Below are 18,607 nucleotides of genomic sequence, written 5' to 3'. Positions count from 1 at the left end.
AGCCCTTTCAAGCAGAGCATCTTGTAACCACCTATGAAGTGTTTTCACTGTGCAAAATGGTTACCAAGGGTGAAGGGAAGGTGGGGTGCCCTGTTCCAGCTGCCATAAACACTGAGTGCTCAGTGGCAGGTCAGCTTCACTGCTGCAGGATTATGTCCATGATCCAAAGAGAGTCATGCTGACAGCTGGTTTGGTTCTGCATGGGTTTGTTATTAGCAGTTTCCCAACCAAGCCCCAAGAGGGCAAAGCAAGTAGTTTCCTATTCCAGGGCAAGGAATGAAAGATAAGGTATTAATAGAGGGAGGGAAGGAAAGGTATGGTAGCTGAGCAGAGAGTGGATCTCTGATTTCCCCCTTAGCCACATAACACTGAAGTCTGTGGGCGTAAGAGTGGGTGTCTGTGTGCTGCTCACTTGCTCCTCTCTGCAGTTGTACACCCTCAGGTAATGAAGCCTCCATCTGCTCACACGGAGATGTGTGAATTGCTTTTGCAGAAAGCAAAAAGAGGGTTTAACTATTCATCAGTAATGCACAAACTGTGATTACTAAGACAAAAAGAGGGCAAAGAACATTTATCTCAAACAATGGAAGAAACTTAAGCTTAGTGATGCAGCTATCTAGTGGTAGAAGACTTTGTTCCCAATACCTTACTAGTCAGTAGCCCTGTTAAAAGTTTTTGTTCACTCTCAACACTTGTCTTTCCAAGACCAAGAAGGTATTCCCATCAAAACAGACTGGAAGAGCAATTATAAGAGATGTGGATTTTGACTAAGTAAGAGGAAAGAAGAAGCACTGGTGGGGCCCAGGCTGAGGGTGCTGTTTTGGCTGTTCAAACTTTCTTCTCAATTAAATCCTGATGGTCTCAAAAGTTTTTTCTGGTGCACTTTATAGCCTGGAGCAATCGTTTGAGTCCTGGAGAAAAAAGGGGTTACTGAATTGTTGAGAGTGGCCAGGTTTTACTTCTCAATCTTTCCATAAAATTTCATGAAAGTACATTGCTCTGAGAAAGAAAACAATTTATTTTCATTAGTTGTTACAAAACTCTGGTCTGCATTGCCTTGAGTCAAGCTTTATATTAGATTTCATCCCACTCACACAGAGTCAATGACTGCTGTGATTAGAAATGCTTCTCTGAGTGTTCCTAGGGAAGGACAGTTCCTTTACATGTTCCCAGAAGTGGGATCTCTGTCTTGCTGTGGATGCTGGATTATATAAAATACCAGCCTACTGCTGGTGGTTACTTCCTGATGATCTCCTGATGATCTCCTGGCTGAGGGTGAGGTCCCCACCATGGTGGTTTTTTGTTTGGTTTGTTGTTAGGGTTTTCTTTCATTGAACCAAGGCACTGTTTTGTCAAAGAGTTTGCTGTTGCTGTTTGTGAAGTAGAGAGAATGGGAGGGAATGAAAACTTGCACCAACAAGTAGGGCATACCCAGAATTTGTTACTGCTTGGAGTGGTATTTGATAACCCAGTTTGGCCAAGGTTTAGTCAGAATTCCAGGGTTTTTCTTTTGTTGGATTCAGGCTGGACTGTCTGTTGGACTCATGTGGGGCTGTCAAAGGATTTGTTTCCCAGGAGCACAGAGAGCGGTGCCCTCCACTCCTTTGGGATTTTGCACGCACAGGCTGCTCCCCTGCAGCATTCTCCTTCAGCAGTGCCAGTCCTTCAGGACATCACCCCTCTGGAGCACACCCCTCTCTGTATTCCTATAGCCAACCAGGGGTGTTAACACTCCCCTGTGGCTGCTACAGCGTTGTCCTGAGGGTTTGGGCAGATGTTGTCTGAGGAGAAATAGTGCTGCTCTCTTGAAAGGCAGCCTGTGCTCCATGGCACCTGTGTTTGCTGGTCCCTGGTAAATGTGACAGAGGCAGGGGGACCACGCAGCACACCCTGGGTAAGGGCAGCCCTGCAGCAGAGCTGGGCTGGGAGCCTTCAGAGGCAGGGTCAGCAGCCCACAGCCCTGCAAACCCACACAAACAGTTGGCTGGAGGTACCAGGCTGTGTTGGCACAGCAGCTGGTGGCCCCTTAGTAACTAAAGGCAAAGCTCCTGCTCAGGGAGGGGTTGCAGGCTGCCTTGGAGGTGACTTCAGAGATGTGAGAGCTCACACAACAGCTGTATGGGTTAAGTTGAAAGCTTGTCACATACCAGTAGTGCTGATATTGTTGTTCACAGAGATAAAAATTGTGTTTCTTCACGGTGCCAGGACATGTTTTATTGGAGACTCACTTCTTTCCATTGAAGAGATCAAACCAGGCTGTAAGTGCACAGATGCCTCACTCTGTGCTAGAGTAAGAACCAGACTGACATCAGTGGAAACTCATGGCCAAACTCTTACCCAGAAGTTACTTTACAGTTACTTACAAAGCTGCCCCTCCTATTGCCAGAGATAAGCACCCTGTCTTTGCTTATATGCCCGTTTGTCAGGATGCAACAAACGTGTTGTAGGTTCACAGCCACCCTTGTTGCTCTGTGCTCATACCTGTTCCAGGACAGCTGAACCCTTTGCAGGAGACTTGTGGCATGTTGATAGCTACAAGGGCATCAATAATTCTTGATGCAAAAGCACTGAACACCATGGCCTGAGTACAGAAATCTGTACTTCTCTGCCTGGGTCCCCGACCCTGCTGCATCAGTCTCTCCTCCATCACCTGCAGAAATTCCCTGCACCACTCAGAAATCACTTTCAAAGAGATTGATTTTGTTTCTGGTTTGAATGTGTTCTTCTTCCACTGCATCTTCTGCCATCAATCCCTCTCATGTATTTCCTTACTAATCTGCAGATTGTTTGTTCTTTGAACCAGTGCTGATTAGATTTTTGGTCTGTTCTGCTAGTGCCTTATGCTTGTGGACAGAAGTCTGCTGGTTGAAGCATAAACCTCATAAATGGCATTTATTGGAAGACAGATGTGGCAAAGGTCATAACTACTGTGCTGCTGAGGATGGGCCAATGCAGGGGGTCATATTCCCAGGGATTTAATGTGCTCCTGCCTACTCTGTCTGCCCAAACTGCAGCTCTGTCTGCCAGCACATTTTAAGGTCGTGTGGAAGAATGTGGCCTCAGTAATCTGCATGTCTGTGACCTTCATCCATAGCATCCATCAGTACTGTCTGGACAAGCAAGTGCAGTGATAGCATATCCCAGTGCATAGCCATGAATTCCCTACTAGCCTTTAGCTATCTTCCTGAAGAAACTCATTAACTTCAAGGTCTGACATTTAGCATCATGGGAAGCAGTTGGCTTTTAATGGTTTTCTGTAAAGTCCTGTGAAAGACAAAGGCTGTGTCCCAGAATTCAACTCCATTCAGAACAAGTAAGATGTAAGAATATGGGAGCCAAGATGTACAATACACCCATTTTTGTCTATCTTTCAACAGATTTTTTTTGCATAATTCCATCTGTGATAATTAATCTCCTAATGATATTCACTGCTTGATTGTCCCTGGAGTTACTGGGTGACCACTGTTGAAAGGGAATTTATGTTTTCTTCACTTGTGGCCTGACATTTAATTTTTTTTTGAGATGCCAGCTATAAAAGTTTAAAATAAGGCCTCCTTTGCTTTATCCTTCTTAACTTACCTCTCATTTCTGGTGCTTTAGAAGTAATTTCAAGTTTTTTTCTTTCCCCTCTGTGTTCAGGGTTGCACATGGTCTTTTATTGGCCTAGAGTACACTGCCACAGAGGGTTGTAGTTTGTCTCGCAGTATTGTAATATTTGTACAATTGAAAATGTTGTAGAGAAATAAAAGGAGTATCTTCTGAAGTCTAAAATTAATGAAACAACACCCAAAACCTAATATTTTTTTTAAGAAGAAAATATAAAAAGAAATGAGCTCTGACAGAGAAGGAGGAATTATGCTGGCAACAATTGTAAACACCTGTGTGACTCATGGCCCCTACTTATACATACATATACTGCATTTGGTAAGGAAGGTAATGCTGAGAGCAAGAATGAGCACAATATCCTCTAACTGTGCAAGAATGGCTTTGAAAGATTATATGGTACTTGATTAGTAGGCTGGGAAGAACGTGAGATAGTCACAGCAACTTTAAATATAGACTGGAGCCTTAAGTTTGAGTATGCGAGGCATGAAAATGGAGTTTTGGCTCGGCCTCGTGAAAGCTGAGAACATTCAGATCTGTCAGAAAAAGGAGAAAAAGTGACAATGAGAAAAAAATTCAACACTGTATCTAAACCTCTGGATTAGCATTTCAAGTAAAATCACTACGTTCATTCTCTTTCTCTCCTTTCTGCTTTCCTAATCAGTACTAAATCACTGGGATAAACAGACCAACTTTTTAAAGAAACAGTCTTTACGTCTTTATGCTTTTCCATAAAGAGCAGGAATAAGTGGTTTTTTGTTTCTTTTTTTGTGGGGGGGAAGTTGGGTGGAGGGGGCAGAAGTTTCAGCCTCTGGTCAATCTCAAACTCTAATTTGTGGTGAGTTGAAGCCAGATGTTCAGACACTGGTTGGGTTCACAGTTAGCATCCGGGAAAATTCCACAGCTCAGGGTGTTTATTGGACCTCCTGGTCAGTGCTAAGCCCCATTTTTTTTCACAAGTCTCTGTGTGCGTGTCTGTGTGTCTGTGTGTACATATGTAATATATAGGTAAAGCTCAACTATTACCAAGTTGCCTGGTCTAGAATTATTCATGGAATGAGCAAGAAGGAGCCATAAACGCAGCCTGTTTGTATCTCTATCTAGCAATCCCCACAGACTGAATCCCAGATGTTTGAGCATATCTAGGCACAGATCATGTTATATTTCCTGTGTTCCTATATACTTCCCCCAGCTACCAGTCAGTGTGTTGGGTTAGATGAACTTTGTTCTGGTTCAACAATGAATAATTGTGATTCTATGTGCTCATCCATGGTCTACTGCAAGATCCTCAGCATGAAAAATGAGAGAAACATCTATGCCTGTAGAGGTGAGTTAGAGTGTTTATTGTGATTAATGACATTTATATTGCTGCTTCCCTGCCTTAAAGAAGGGGAATTTTCTAGCTGTCATGCAAGGCATTAAAGAAGAAGATGATCTGGGACAGAGGAGAAGGAGCTCTTCTCAATGTGGAAGCAGAGGAGACCTGAGCATGGGGACCAGAGCCGATGGGCTCTAGGTTTAAAAATTAGTTTTCTATTAGCAGAGAGTAAAATAAATCCCAAGGTTTCCATAGCCCAAGGGGAATATTTGGGCAGTAGTGTGTAACATTCAGTAATTAGGGTGAATGGCATTCAAACATTTCAGCTTTTCACTGGTGAAGATTTATGTGAATCAAGTGAAATAGATGAGGTATAACATGAGAAATCTACAGATTTCTGCTTCAGAACATCCCAAGGGAGGAAATAGTCTAGAGTAGGCTCATGGTAGTCATAATCTTGATTCCCTCTGGCTAAAAGGAGCATTTTCAACCTGGATTACCCAAATCCCTGTAAGTGTGGGATGTTTGCCCAAGTCTTCCCTAAAAGGATGGCTCAGCAGAGCAAGCATCATAACAGGACCCTGCAAACCTACTTAGGCATGTAACTCCTGAATGAGGCAAGGGTTAAAGCCTTTGCTGTTTGATCTGTGTACTTTAGCACAAGGCTCCCACGCAGCAGCACGCTGGCTTTTGTGAACGTGCTGCCTGGCTGTGTAGGAGGGCAGTGGCAAGGCAGTCAAACCAATGAAAAGGAAATCTTCTGCTGTTCCAATCCCCCTCCCACCTCCACTGATCCCGTGGGAAGACTATTTAGGGAGATCATCCAGCAAAACCCAAGCAGCCCTCCCCTCCACCCCCCTGGTTACCCACAGCTATTTGTTTTGTTGTGTTTTCCACTGGGTAGGTTTCCAGCCAGCTGGCCTTGCTCGCTGGCCGTGGTCCTGTGATGTGAGTGCCAGTGATGATGCTCCCTGGGAGCTCAGGGAGGGGGGTGGTGACAAACAAGCTTGGATAATCTGAGCTAAAATATGTCCCAGCATGCCTGAATATAAATATACAAAAGGCATCAGAATCAATAAATTATCTGCATGGTATGAATCAGATGGTGATTGGCAGTGAGAATAAGGTCAGTGTTGTGGCTAGCCTTGCACACTTAAACCTGAGCAGGATCCCCCCACTCCTCTGGCAGCACTGTATTGCAGAAGTGACCCTCTGACTTCAGTGGAAATACTTGTATTTTCCAAGTAGGGGGAAACCCATGGCACTGTGTTCTTCCAGTTCATTCCAGCTCGCCCTGCTGTGCCAGTTCAAAGGGAGCAAATAGCCACTTCTTGTTCATGTTTACAGCAACTTCTAGCAGTGCCTTGAGCAAAGATAAGGGAATGTGGGTGTTACAGCTCTCTAGGCCACAGAGCAGTGTCTTTCTGGGGTGAAACACTGCATGGTGGCAGAAATACTCCTCTGTATGCTCAGATAGTTGAAGCATTCACACCTGCACTGAAATTCAAAGGGGGAAGAGTGTGCAAGAGTGTCAACAGTTCTTTAAAGAAATGTTTTGTACTTTTCAGCACAAACTAGTCCCAAACTTTCTTATCCAGGAAATTATCCTGTTTCAGTTATTTGTATTGAAATGAAAAGTATATTTTGTTCCTATTCACTCTCTTTTAAATGCATATGAACTCAAGGAGCTGTGCAGACTATAGGTACGTGGAACAGCAACAGCTGTTCTCAAAAAGGTAGATAAGTAGACAAGCTCTGTATCCTTGGAATGATACAGAGATCCTTAGCTCTGCACACAGAAATCTTCAAGTGGCTTTCTTTCCCTTTCTCCACACTGGGGAAAACACCAACAGGCCAAAGGAAAGAATGTAGTGACAGAATGTGGGGGAATGGCTTCCAGCTCAAAGAGTAGGTTTAGATTAGATATTAGGAAGAAATTCTTCACTGTGAGGGAGGTGAAACGCTGGAACAGGTTGCCCGGAGAAGGTGGGTGCCCCAGTTCCCAGAAGTGTTCATGGCCAGGTTGGATGGGGCTCTGAGCAACCTGGTCTGGCGGAAGGTGTCCCTGTCCACAGAAGGGGAGTTGTAACAGATAATTTTTAAGGTTCCTTCCCACCAAAACCATTCCATGATTGCATGAAATTCTCTGTCAGATCCAATGAAATTCTCTGTCAGGCTCCCAAGAGATGCACACTGCTCTGCTGTTAGTACAGCACCGTGGCAAAAGTAGCAAATCCACCCACAGAGCCTACTGCATGAACAGCCTTAACCAAATTTGCAGCCCAGCTTAGCCCTTTAAAAATATTTGGGGGGGGTGATGTCAGCACCTGGATTGCCAATGCACTTGTTGGTCTCCACCCTCAGCCTACTTTAGTTCCCACACAGGGACAGAGCATCCAGACCGAGGGGGAGATAGGCAGAAGCTTGGAGGGAAAAATTATCTGCAGTGACCCAAAGTCCAGAGGCAGAACCGCTGGGCTCCATTTACCTCCTCAAGGTAAAAGAACTGGCTTACTTATTAGGTCAGATTTTCTCATGTGCAAGGACATAGAAGGCTGGCAAAACAACTTGAAAATGTGGGAATTTGTTAACTGCATGCACTAGGCTTTTAATATTTAATCTGCAAACTAAAGTAATTTCAATTGAAACTCTCTGTCTTCATGCTGGTATGGTCCCAAGGCTTCTCATTTGCACCAGAGATGTTACAGCCTAATCTAGTTGTGTGGCTGAAATTCTTTGTCTAGACTTAATGTTTCATTTGTTTAAGGGTTCTTATTTTGTTTACATGGTATGCAGAGATTAGTGCAGGATATTAATAGTATTCTCTTTTCTCTGCATGAACTCCAAAATCATATAAAATTCAAAAAATGCACTCATAAAGTAAATAAAAGCAATAACCAACAACTCGAATGGGATTTTTGAAAGATGAGCATTTTTCAATTCAATTTTTCCTTGAAATTTCAGGAAAGGCAGAAGTTTATTGAGAAAATACCATTTCATCTGTGGAAATGACTCACAAAATATGTGCAGTTCATCAGAAATTAAAATGTCTAACCTTAGGTTCTCCTTGTACTTTTAGTAGTAACAAATAATTCACATTTATTAATCTTTCTATATCTATAAAATAATAGTTTGCATTTAATTTTTTAAAACAATACACCTACAAATATAGGAAGCTAAAAACTCTCAACAGTAGTCTATTTACCATGTATACTTGTTGAAATGGGTCTTGGGCATTATTTGTTTGAAAATACTTGTAGCAAGCAGCATTGATTTCCATAGACTGCTCACCTCTGTGTACTGTATTTTGGGGTGACACTGGGAATGTCCTTGCTGGAAACCAAAGAAGGTGATAAGCTGCCAAAGATGGCTTTTACTTCTTAGCACCCCAGTGCTTACTGACTCCTGGCCACTGAAACAACATTTATTTAGACTGACATAAAAAACTCTATGGAATCTGCCACCTTCATGCATCTGTCCTTTACATATTTTAATTTTTTTTTTTTTTAGAGCCTGTGACCTGAAGGTTGAGCTCAAGGACACATCCAAGCAAGTCACCAGAGTTTTCCCTGTGCTCTGCCTGCTGACCTCTGCTCTCTCCTCATTACTCCCAAAAAATGGAACGTTCCACACGAGAAATTTGCCTCAACTTCATGGTTGTCCTGATTACTGTAATCCTCATGTGGCTCCTTGTGAAGTCTTATCAGGATTGAAAGACTCTCAGAAACCCTGGAGGTGATTTCAGTGTGTGCCTCCACAGACATCAGTAGCACCCACAGCATGCCACAGCAATTAGCTTTCAGTCAGTTGAGGATGTTGGGAACCTTTATTTTTCACTCTCTCCCATCTGTTGCCTGTGCTAATGTTTGTAATGGGTCTGTGATGGTGTAATTCTTTCAGTCTGCAGTGACCCAGCTGTAAAGTGTAAGATGCCCAGGAACAGCTTGATGTGGCTGTCGCCTCTGGTAGTTTCTGTGAGTGCTGTACTCCCAGCCCACCATGCTGGCTTGTTTGGCATCAGTGTTGGGTTCTGGAGGGTGTAAAGCTGCAGTGTGTAATGTAAGAGCCTGTATTATCCAATGTAAAAGGCATAAACTTGCTTAGCAAAGAGGAATGTGAAACCTCTGCTTCCACTTGCACATTTTGTTTAAATAAAGACCACGTAAAACCATTTTTTGGAGCATTCCTTACCCCTCTCCTGACCTGAGCTGATAATAGCTGTGGTACAATGTGATATGAAAGTGGGGTGGATTGCTTGTTCCTCCTTCTTGCATTTCAATTTGCATTTTTAAAAGAGTGCTGTAGAATGGAAACCCTGCAGCATTGTAACCACATAGATGACCTGTTTGGGTGATTTTCTGTCCAGAGAGACTTACACTCTTGGAGCCTGTGGACACGGACTTCAAAGAGAGCCTTGGTCCCACGGGGACATTGTCAATAATTGGGTTTTCTGAGACTGGATTTCAGGCAGGGATTCCCACTGTTCTATTTTGGGCCAAGTTATTTTTGGAGCAGCGCCTGGAGGGATGAGCCTGGCCAATTGCAGGCGTAGGTTCCTGCTGGCACCCCAGCCCAGCCCAGAGCAGAATTCCCAGTGTGGTGTGCCAGGTGTCAAGCACAGCCATGGCCGGCCTCAGGAGGCTGAGGCGTGACTGTGTCTGGGTTGCTGTGATGGTGTCGTCGCCTGCTTAAACATCTCGAGCCAGCTTGAAGAGCCCACAGTTCCTGGACTTGTGAAATCAGTAATCAAACTCCTCCTAGGAATTCCCCATCTGTCATTTTAATGGCTTCAGAGAATCAGCATCCTCTACAAAGTACAGCTTCCTGTAGGAAGGCAGATAAGTATGTGCCGTGCTGCTGATACATGTCTCTTTCCCTTCCAGGAGCCTGGAAGGAGCAGGCAGCATTGCAGGGCTCTGCTGGGCTACCCAGGTCTCTGATGATAAGGCAGAGCTGGCCCTCACAGGTGGGATTTGGGCCTGGGTTTTAGGGAAAGAGCAAATATTCTGTTAGCACCACTTATTAAGGGTTTGTGTTGCTTTGAGTTTGCTAATAAATGAGCCCTTGCTCTGTTGTCATTTGGACTGTCCATCTGGGTTTGCAGTCTTGCACTTTGTGCCTCTCATTCACCCAGTCAAGGAATCCCCACTGCAGTGCAAGGCTAAAAAGTCACCTCTTGTTTATTCTTGGCTGCAAATGAGCTAACTTGCCTCCAGAACTTCTGGGCATGGCAAATTTTCAGTAAAAAAAGCGCTGAGACATTGAAATGAACTTCTGTCAGCAATGGACGCTGCCTTTCTCTGCAGCCCACCTTGCACCAGATGCTGCTCTTTTATCAGTATTGCAGATGGTCTGTTTGTGTTCATGAGCTTGGCTGAGACATGCGAGCAATGGCTAGAGAAGGACATTGAAAATCTATTTTTAAATACTGTGAATACTTGATAATTCAGTATGAAAGATAAGAATCTTTCACTGGCTGTAACTCCCAGAAGAGAGCAATACCATGAGTGAATTGACATTTTTGGGCTCATCCTAGTCTAGCAAATGAAAAAGCAGAGATGTGGTCTTCATTGTCTGAACCACTTGTGGTTCAGAAACAGTTCAAAGTTATCCTCGCAATTTTCAGTGTGTATGAAAACTGAGTTCATAGAATGGCTTGGTTTGCAAGGGACCTTAAAGTTCATCTAGTTCCAACTCCCTCTGCCAAGGGCAGGGACATCTTCCACTAGACCACTCCTTCACTTTAGATACATCCCCCTTGTCCTATCACTACATGCCCTTGTAGAATATTCCTCTCCAGCTCTCCTGCAGACCCCTTTAGGTAATGAAAGGCTGTAGAAGGCATTCCCAAAACCTTCTCTTTTCCAGGCCGAACAGCTTTCTCAGCTGGTCTTCATAGGAGAGGTGCTCCAGGCTGCTGATCGTCTTTGTAGCCTCCTCTGGACTCTCTCCAGCAGGTCCCTGTCCTCCCTGTGCTGGGAGCCCAGAGCTGATGCAGCCCTGCAGGTGGGGTCTGAGCAGAGCAGAGGGGCAGAATCCCCTCCCTGGCCCTGCTGCCCACCACTGGATACAGCCCAGGACAGCTTTGGCTTTCTGGGATATGAGTGCTCATGGTTGGGTTGTGTTCAGTTCTCATTATCTGATGCCCCCAAGTCCTTCTCCTCAGAGCTGCTGTCAATCCATTCTCCACCCAGCCTGTATTTGTGCTGAAAGATGCTAAGAAAATATTCAGGAGAGTTTGGGCCATCCACAACTTTTAGTCACCAATCTTTTTCAGAGTCACCATGCATCTGACTTTGACAATAATGATTAAGGTAAATCACCTTGAACAAGTTCCTAAAAGTGAGAATACCAGCCTAAGTGGTTCTCTTTTCAGACACTTCTAGTTTTCGAGCAGATTTTGAATGAGATAAATTACTTGTCTAGGTCATTTGCCTGTAACTGAGGAAAAAGATAATTCAACATTTAGTGCCAGATGCTGCGAAGAGCCATAATTTTGTAGGTGTACAGGCACATTAATGTGTGTGTACACACAACTTCAACCAAATACAGATACATAAATACAAAATTTCCTAGTTTGAGGGACCTTAATGTAGGTGTTAGGGGTAATCCTTAAGGCTCAACTCTCTCCATTACCTTCTTGCTCACCAAAGAATCCCTGGATGAGAGATGGCTTTGTGGAGATGCATGTTGTCATGATTTTCCATCTCTTTGCAGTATAAAGGAGATGGAGAACATCAAAGACTTCTGTGCTAACGGTGATTTGTCTTTAGTTTATCAGTCAAATTATTTTAGGCAAAATTTTCATTAGAAAAATACTTTAGTGTAAGTAGCTGCTCTAGCCCCTGAAGCCTCTTTGGGTAAAGTATTCCAGTGACTGACTATCCTCACAGTAAAAAAGGGTTTTCTTATGTTTAAATGTGTTTCCTGCTTTTGAGTTAGTTCCCATTTCCTCTTGTCTCATTGTTGGGCACCACTGAGAAGGGTCTGGCTCTGTCTTGTTCATTCCCACCCACCAGGTGTTTACATACACTGAGAACACCCCTCTAAGCCTTGTCCAGGCTGAACAGTCCCAGCTCCTTTAGCCTTTTTTCATCAGATGCTTCCTCATCTTCATGACCCTTTGCTTTGATCCTCTGCATGTCTCTCTTGTACTGGAAAGTCCAGCTCTGGACATAGCATTCCAGATGTGTCTCCAGTGCTGAGCAGAAAAGAAGGATCACCTCCCTCAGTCTACTGCCAATGTTCTGCCTGGTGCAGCCCAGGAGGCTGTTTGGCTTGGGCTGCAAGGACCCATTTTTGGTTCTTGGTGTCCCCAGTGAGACTCAGGTCCTCTGCAGAGCAGCTTTCCAGCTGCGTAGCCCCTCCTATGCATTTGTATGTCAGCATCTGGCCCACGAGAAGATTTACACAGCACGTCCAGGACATCAGTGCAGCACAGTTCCTGCCCACGAGGAGGATTGCCCAGGTGACACTTCACTACCCCACCCCTCTGCCATCCCACCTCCTTTGCTAAAGGCACTCTGTGCAGCAGGAACTGCTCACGACGAGCAAAGCAGTGGTTGCTCAGGACTGACTGGCCCAAATGAAGTAATTTTCACTCTGCCCTAAGCATGGATGATTTATCCACACACAGAACCAGAGTCCAGCAGCAGTCTCTCCATTCACTTTGCCGGGCTTTGGATCAGACTGTAGCTACCTAATCCTAGATGTTCAGATTTCAGAAGCTTGACTCTAGGCCTGGGCATTTGGAGTTGCCAAGCCCTTAGCACCTCACTCCAGAGAAACTCACATAGGACATTCAGCATGCTTTTGGGAAATATCAGACCACTAGCTTATGGGCCTGGATACCAAACTTTGAAACTTTGGCTAACCATTAGAAAATTGTTCAGTGGGGTTTACCAGAATGCTTTTACCAATCCAGTATGTTTTCCATTGAAACCAGTTTCTCTATTTTTTGTTTTTTTTAAAGAAAATTGTTTTTATCAAGGAAAAATAAAATTTGTAAGGGCAAATTTCATGTATGATAACCAACTGTGTCCATTTTGCTTTTGAATGATGTGTCGAAGCTGCTGTAGGCTGTGTGACCTGTGTTCCTTTCTCCTTTATTGCCCAGGCTCCAGGCCAAGCAGGCTCTCTATCCCGTGTTGCATAACCAATCACTCTCATGATGTGCTACCTCCAAGTCACAAGGTAGGAAATTGTCATTCAATGAGAGAGAGGTGAGTATGGGAAAAAGAAGTGGCTGACATCAAGGATCTGCATGTGCTGCTTCCAAAGGGGATTGATTACAAACATTTTCTTAGTGACATTTTTTAGTTTGCAAAGATTCACTCAAAATTCAGTTTTCTGTGGGGGAAAAAAAAATGGCACACTGTGTAAGCTCTGTGTTCAGCAGATGGAAATATATAACATGAAATGTGTAAGTGCTGTGTATGTGTTCAGCAGATGACAAAGAAAAAGAAGAAGAAAACGCAAAACCTGGGTTCTCAGCCTTATCAAGGCAGCGTTCCTATGTATGCACAGAATCTTTCTCTGGGTCATGCCAAAAAAAACGTGAAGCATAAATAACTTCCTCGCTATGTAGCAAGTCCTGCACAGTTCTATTTATACAACTGCATTTGGAAGCGTGCCAGAGGCAATAGATGCCCTTGCAATTCAAGAAGAACTTGGCACAATCATAATCTATATTTTGCTGGTGCAGCGAGCTAGAAGGGATCAAGAAGACTGACAGGTGCTGACTCGCTGGCTTGCCATTGTGGGGGCTCCTAAATCACTCTTCACCTGCACAGCTGAGCTGGTTTGCCCCCGTGTGCTGGGTTTACCCATGGATTACGGGACTGAGATGGAAAAGCCTTTGGCACGTTTCTCAGGGCCACATACAGCTGCTGCTCAAGCCAATCAGCTCTGACCTCCCAGCTTAACAGTTCAGCTGGCAGCTTCTGCAGAGGGATGACAGCATTTTCAAGCAGGCTCTGCTGTGCTTATCAGCTAATGCCAATCTCTACTCACACTGGGCTGACCTGTGAGGGAGTGCAAAGAAGCATAAATTGGTATATGGAACTAACAGAGGTGGTCATCTTGTCCCACTGTGTGTGCTGTGTCCCATTTGTACTTTCCAGTTCTTGGCTGTAGTGGGTGGATGAAGGAGATGAGTAATAATTTGGTTTTGGCAGCAGTTGTTAGGTAAATGTAGACTCATGCTTCCTTCTTCTACAGCTTTTATGGCAGAGCTCAGGAAGGTTTTTGTACGTGCCTTAATTTTTTGGTTTTGCATTTATGCCTTTTGATGTACCCAGATGAGCTGACAGAGTTGTGCCTCTCTTCCAAACGACTGTTTTCCTTGTGTTTCAACCCTGCCCTCTTGGGAAGCAGGCAGTGGGTTTTGTGAGTTTTGTCTCAGCCTCATGGCCAGAGATGTACACAGAATAATGTCCTGCCCTGTTCGTGTCTGCTCCACCCTGCTGTCCCTGCCACGTGTATGAAGGCCTGGAGCAAGTGTGGCTCAGGTGACCTGAAGATCAAATTGATGGGGTCAGGATATTCATGGTGATCCAGGCATCTAAGTTTCTCAGGAGGGACTTAATCCCTTATGGATATGTACCTTGGGAGGAGGGCTCCTGGAGAAGATCCTACCTTGTGCTTATAGAATTCTGCATATTTTTACATGCACATGGCGTTTGTGTGGGCTTGCACATCACTGTGACAGCCTGGCCCAGATGCATCACCCAAAATATCTAGTGGGAGTGACCCAATTCCTTTATCAAAACTACGGGACACATTGAGCAATAAATAATCTAGGATGGATTTTGCATGTTCTTCTTTTCCCTGCTGTATTCAACCCTTTTGCTGCTCAGCTTGTTGTTCTCAGACATCTCTTGGCATAGCTAAAAGCAGGGACATAATTTTTTAATTCTTGCAGCACAGTTTTTCTGGAGACTGCCAGTTCCAGCAGGATTGACCCGAGCCTTGTTACCATGTTAGGCAGGATCTGCTTTGGCTTGCTGCAAGCCATCTCCCCAGTGTGCTCCAGTGGAGCTGAGCCTGGTTATGTCAGGACAAGGATCTGACAAGGATCTGCCCCTCTCTGTCTCTCTGGTTCTGATCTGCCCTCCACAGAGTTCTGTTTCAGCATCACCTGGAAGAGATTTGCCAGAAGTAGCTTTAGATCTTTCACTTCAGCACAATTTTCAATAAAAGCATTCTACTATGAGCAATATTAATTAACAGTTTAATGAAGATATTATTCATAAACAGTCAGCCTCACGCTTTAAATCTATACCTCTATTTCAAACTGTGCTTTCAAATTGCTAGGTTCTAAAACTTCTTTGGCTTGGAGCAAAATAAGCAATAACAATTAACTGAGTTTAATAGACTTCTTTTGCAACAGATTTGTTTTAACAATTTAGAACAGAATTTTATTATATTCTATTCAAAATAGAATTTTAAATCCAGTGTATTTTCTAAAGTGGTTTAAATCTAAGTGAAGTCAGAAGATAGTAAGCATTGAAAACACTAAGCCATGTTTTTTTTCCTTTTTTCAGTCTGGGATACTTCCCAACTTAATGATACCTCTGGGTACTTCAGCTGCATTTTTACCTGAGTATCAAGAAAACTGTGAAACTGGAACTGTCTCATCAGATAAAGTCAATTCCATGTCATAATAAGCCTAAATAAAGTCTACTGTGAGATTAGTAAGTGAGAACACTGTTGTCCCAGAGTTGTACTCCATTTTGCAGCCTTGCTTGGGAGTTTTGGCTCTTCTCTTTTCTTAGGCTGCACTCAGCTGAGGACTGAAATTACTGAAAACTTCCTTTCAGGCTTGGGGAAAGCTTGTCTGCATAAACAGCCAGCTCCAAATGTGCAGTGCTCAGCTTATAGATTTAAATCATACCATACTGCATTCCCTGACATAGAACAGAGTGAAAGTCAATGAAATTCAGATGGGAAAAAGAAAAAAAAAAAAAAATCAGAAATTTCAACGAATAAGGGCCCATTTAGCCAGAAATAGAAAAAGAGCATAAGACATGGTGTTAATGCAAATATCAGAAAGACAAAGATGACAATATCAATAAAGAAGGTGCAGTATGCATTAAAGAAATCTTTATCAAAATAAACTCACTGTTCAAAAAATATATAATAACCCTCTAGCCTGACATTTCAAAAATAGGAAAAGTGCAATTAGTTCTAAAGTGTCAACTGGAATAAGACACCAGGGAGGCTGTAAGGCAGAAAGCACTGTGGCCATAGAAAACTCCAGCTTCACATCGCCTCCACAAAGTGGGAAAACGTCAAACTGGTCTCTAATTCCTGATACATTTTTTAGCAACATGAATTATTTCCCCTTGGGCAGTCAGATGCCACAGAAGGAGAAGCCATGCAGCCATTAACAGAACACAAGATGAGGATCAAATGTTACCTTTGTAAAATGATGGTGTGACAGTGACCACAATGAGCACGAGGGAAACTCCCTTATGGGACTAAGAAGGCTGAAAGAAGAATCAGCAAAGCACAGGGAGGAGTTATGAATAAAATACTATTGCTCAAAACACAGAAAATGTATCTACATTGGCAAAACTGAAAAGAACTCAGGAAAGTTAAATAAAAGGTTGTAAGGAGGGCAAGAAAACTGTTGATTAACAGCATAGCAGATGCATTAAAAGCTAAAAATAAAATACGACAGAAGCAGGCAACCTGCCAGGAGACTGCAGGGTTTGCAGATGATAGATACAGAGCAGGAGCACTCAGAAAATACGTTTGGTATAGGAAAGGTATATTAATTACCTGCAGCAGTGCTCCCTGTAGAAGAGATTAGGAGAGTTTCCATGCTAGAACTTTTATCTGCAGGTGATGAGTAATGGTCTCAACTGATGGGCCAGAAGCCAATAGCATGAGCAGTGATATATCAGCAGGACCAGATGATGTTCACTTGGTGATTTTAAAGGAGCTTGGATATGAAATTGCCTGCCAAATTACTGTGGAGTGTAACTTATTGCTCACATCAGACTGGTACCAGAGAAATGGGAGGTGGCAGATGAAATATCAGCTCTTAAGAGGACCGCAGAGGACAGCTGGGCAGTTACAGACCAGGAAGATCCATTTCCAAAAAAAACCAAACCACAGAAAACCAGACAGAATTCAAAGGCACATAATTGCCTTGGGTTTCAAGCATTGGAACAGGCTGCCCAGAGAAGTGGTGGAATCAACATCTCTGGTAGAATTTAAAAAATGTGTAGATGTGGCATTTGTGGACATGGTTTAGTGGTGGACTTGGCAGTGCCAGGTTAATGGTTGGAGCTGATGATTTTAAAGACCTTTTCCAATCTAAGTAATTCTACAGTTCTATGAATCTAAGTGGAAAAGTCAGCAAGGCTTCTGCAAAGGTAAATCCTGCTCTTGGTACCTATTGCAATTCTGAAACATTAAAAGTGAGCCAATCAATACTTTTAAAAACCACAAACTGTGATGGGAGAGAAAGGGGAGTTCTCCCTTTAACTGGGTGAAAGATGGAAAGAGAGTGGCAGTGAAGAATGAAATTGCATAATAAAAAGAGGTCCACAAGAGACTGTGTTGTTTAATGTATTTACAGGAAAAGCAGAAGGACTGCAAAATTTTCTGGTGGTATAAATGTTGTAGATGAGGGGTTCCAGAAAGTCATCTGAATGCCAAATCATAAGTGATAAAATGGAAGATAAAGTTAACAAATGTTAGATAAAGGTTGACAAATGAAGGAGGATACACAGGGAGAAAGAACATTCCGACACAAAATAATGAGCTCAGCAGACACTGGCATACAGGAAAAATCTAGGAATTACTGCAGAGAGTTCCCTGAACACATCAACTCCATGGTCAGTGTTGGAAAAATTGCAGAGGGCAATAAAATAATAAAAAGCATTGTAACAGCTTTGACTTGAGAAGAAATTGGGTAGACATAGATCCCTTTACCTCGGAGAAAAAGGTAACTGAAGAAAAGACATGAGTAATAGCAAATAAAGGCAAAGAGACTGGCTATTTGCAGTTTCTCAGTCCATCAGATAAATAGCAAACATAATAGTGACATATAAAATGAAAAAAGGCATTTCACAAAGCAAAACTGAAGTGTAAAACTCAAAAGTACAAAATGTTTTGAAAGAAAACAGAACAGATATGTTTAAAATGTTTAGACAAATCTGCAGAAAGAGAATAAAAGGCATCAAGACCTGACTAATATGGGGATAGGCTTGCTGGCTCCATAGGAATCTTATCCCACAGACTGCTAAATCTCAGTAGGTATTCTGAAGAGTTACTGCACCTTGTTTCACCTATCATCAGGGCACCAATGTGACCAGCCCCAGCAGCAGACACCAGGCACCTCTCTGGGAATGGGGATGGGCCAAATATGGCAAAGGAAGATTATTAACAGCCTTCAAATACATGCAACATAACAGCAAAGAAAAATGAAAACCTTTTCCTTGCACATAAAGTAACGGATTTGGATGTTAGCAACAGAGACTTTGGAGCAGTTTTCTTAATCTAACCAATGGCTGGTGTAGTTGATTACTATGCTACATTGCCGAGAGGTGTGGGGCTACCAATGTCAAGAGATGCTGCCAGTGGTCCCAGGGAATGGGTTCAAAAACCCATCAGGAATATTTTAAAACCATTGTCCTAGCTTGGAGAGGGATACTACCTATTAAGGAGTTCCTG

At 43.3% G+C, this 18,607-nt stretch overlaps 1 protein-coding gene across 1 annotated transcript; it reads left to right on the top strand.

Moving 5' to 3' along the window:
- The first annotated feature begins 7,293 nt into the window (after positions 1-7,293).
- SLN (sarcolipin) lies at positions 7,294-9,093 on the top strand. The gene is made up of 2 exons (XM_018909090.2): positions 7,294-7,418; positions 8,432-9,093. The coding sequence occupies exon 2, from the start codon at positions 8,539-8,541 to the stop codon at positions 8,632-8,634; it is 96 nt and encodes a 31-aa protein (XP_018764635.1). The 5' UTR covers positions 7,294-7,418; positions 8,432-8,538; the 3' UTR covers positions 8,635-9,093.
- The last annotated feature ends 9,514 nt before the right edge of the window (positions 9,094-18,607 follow it).

Source organism: Serinus canaria, chromosome 1, assembly GCF_022539315.1.
Source record: "Serinus canaria isolate serCan28SL12 chromosome 1, serCan2020, whole genome shotgun sequence".
Lineage (NCBI taxonomy): Eukaryota > Metazoa > Chordata > Aves > Passeriformes > Fringillidae > Serinus > Serinus canaria.
Note: the sequence above shows the minus strand (reverse complement) of the source record. Positions and strands in the feature narration are given on the sequence as shown.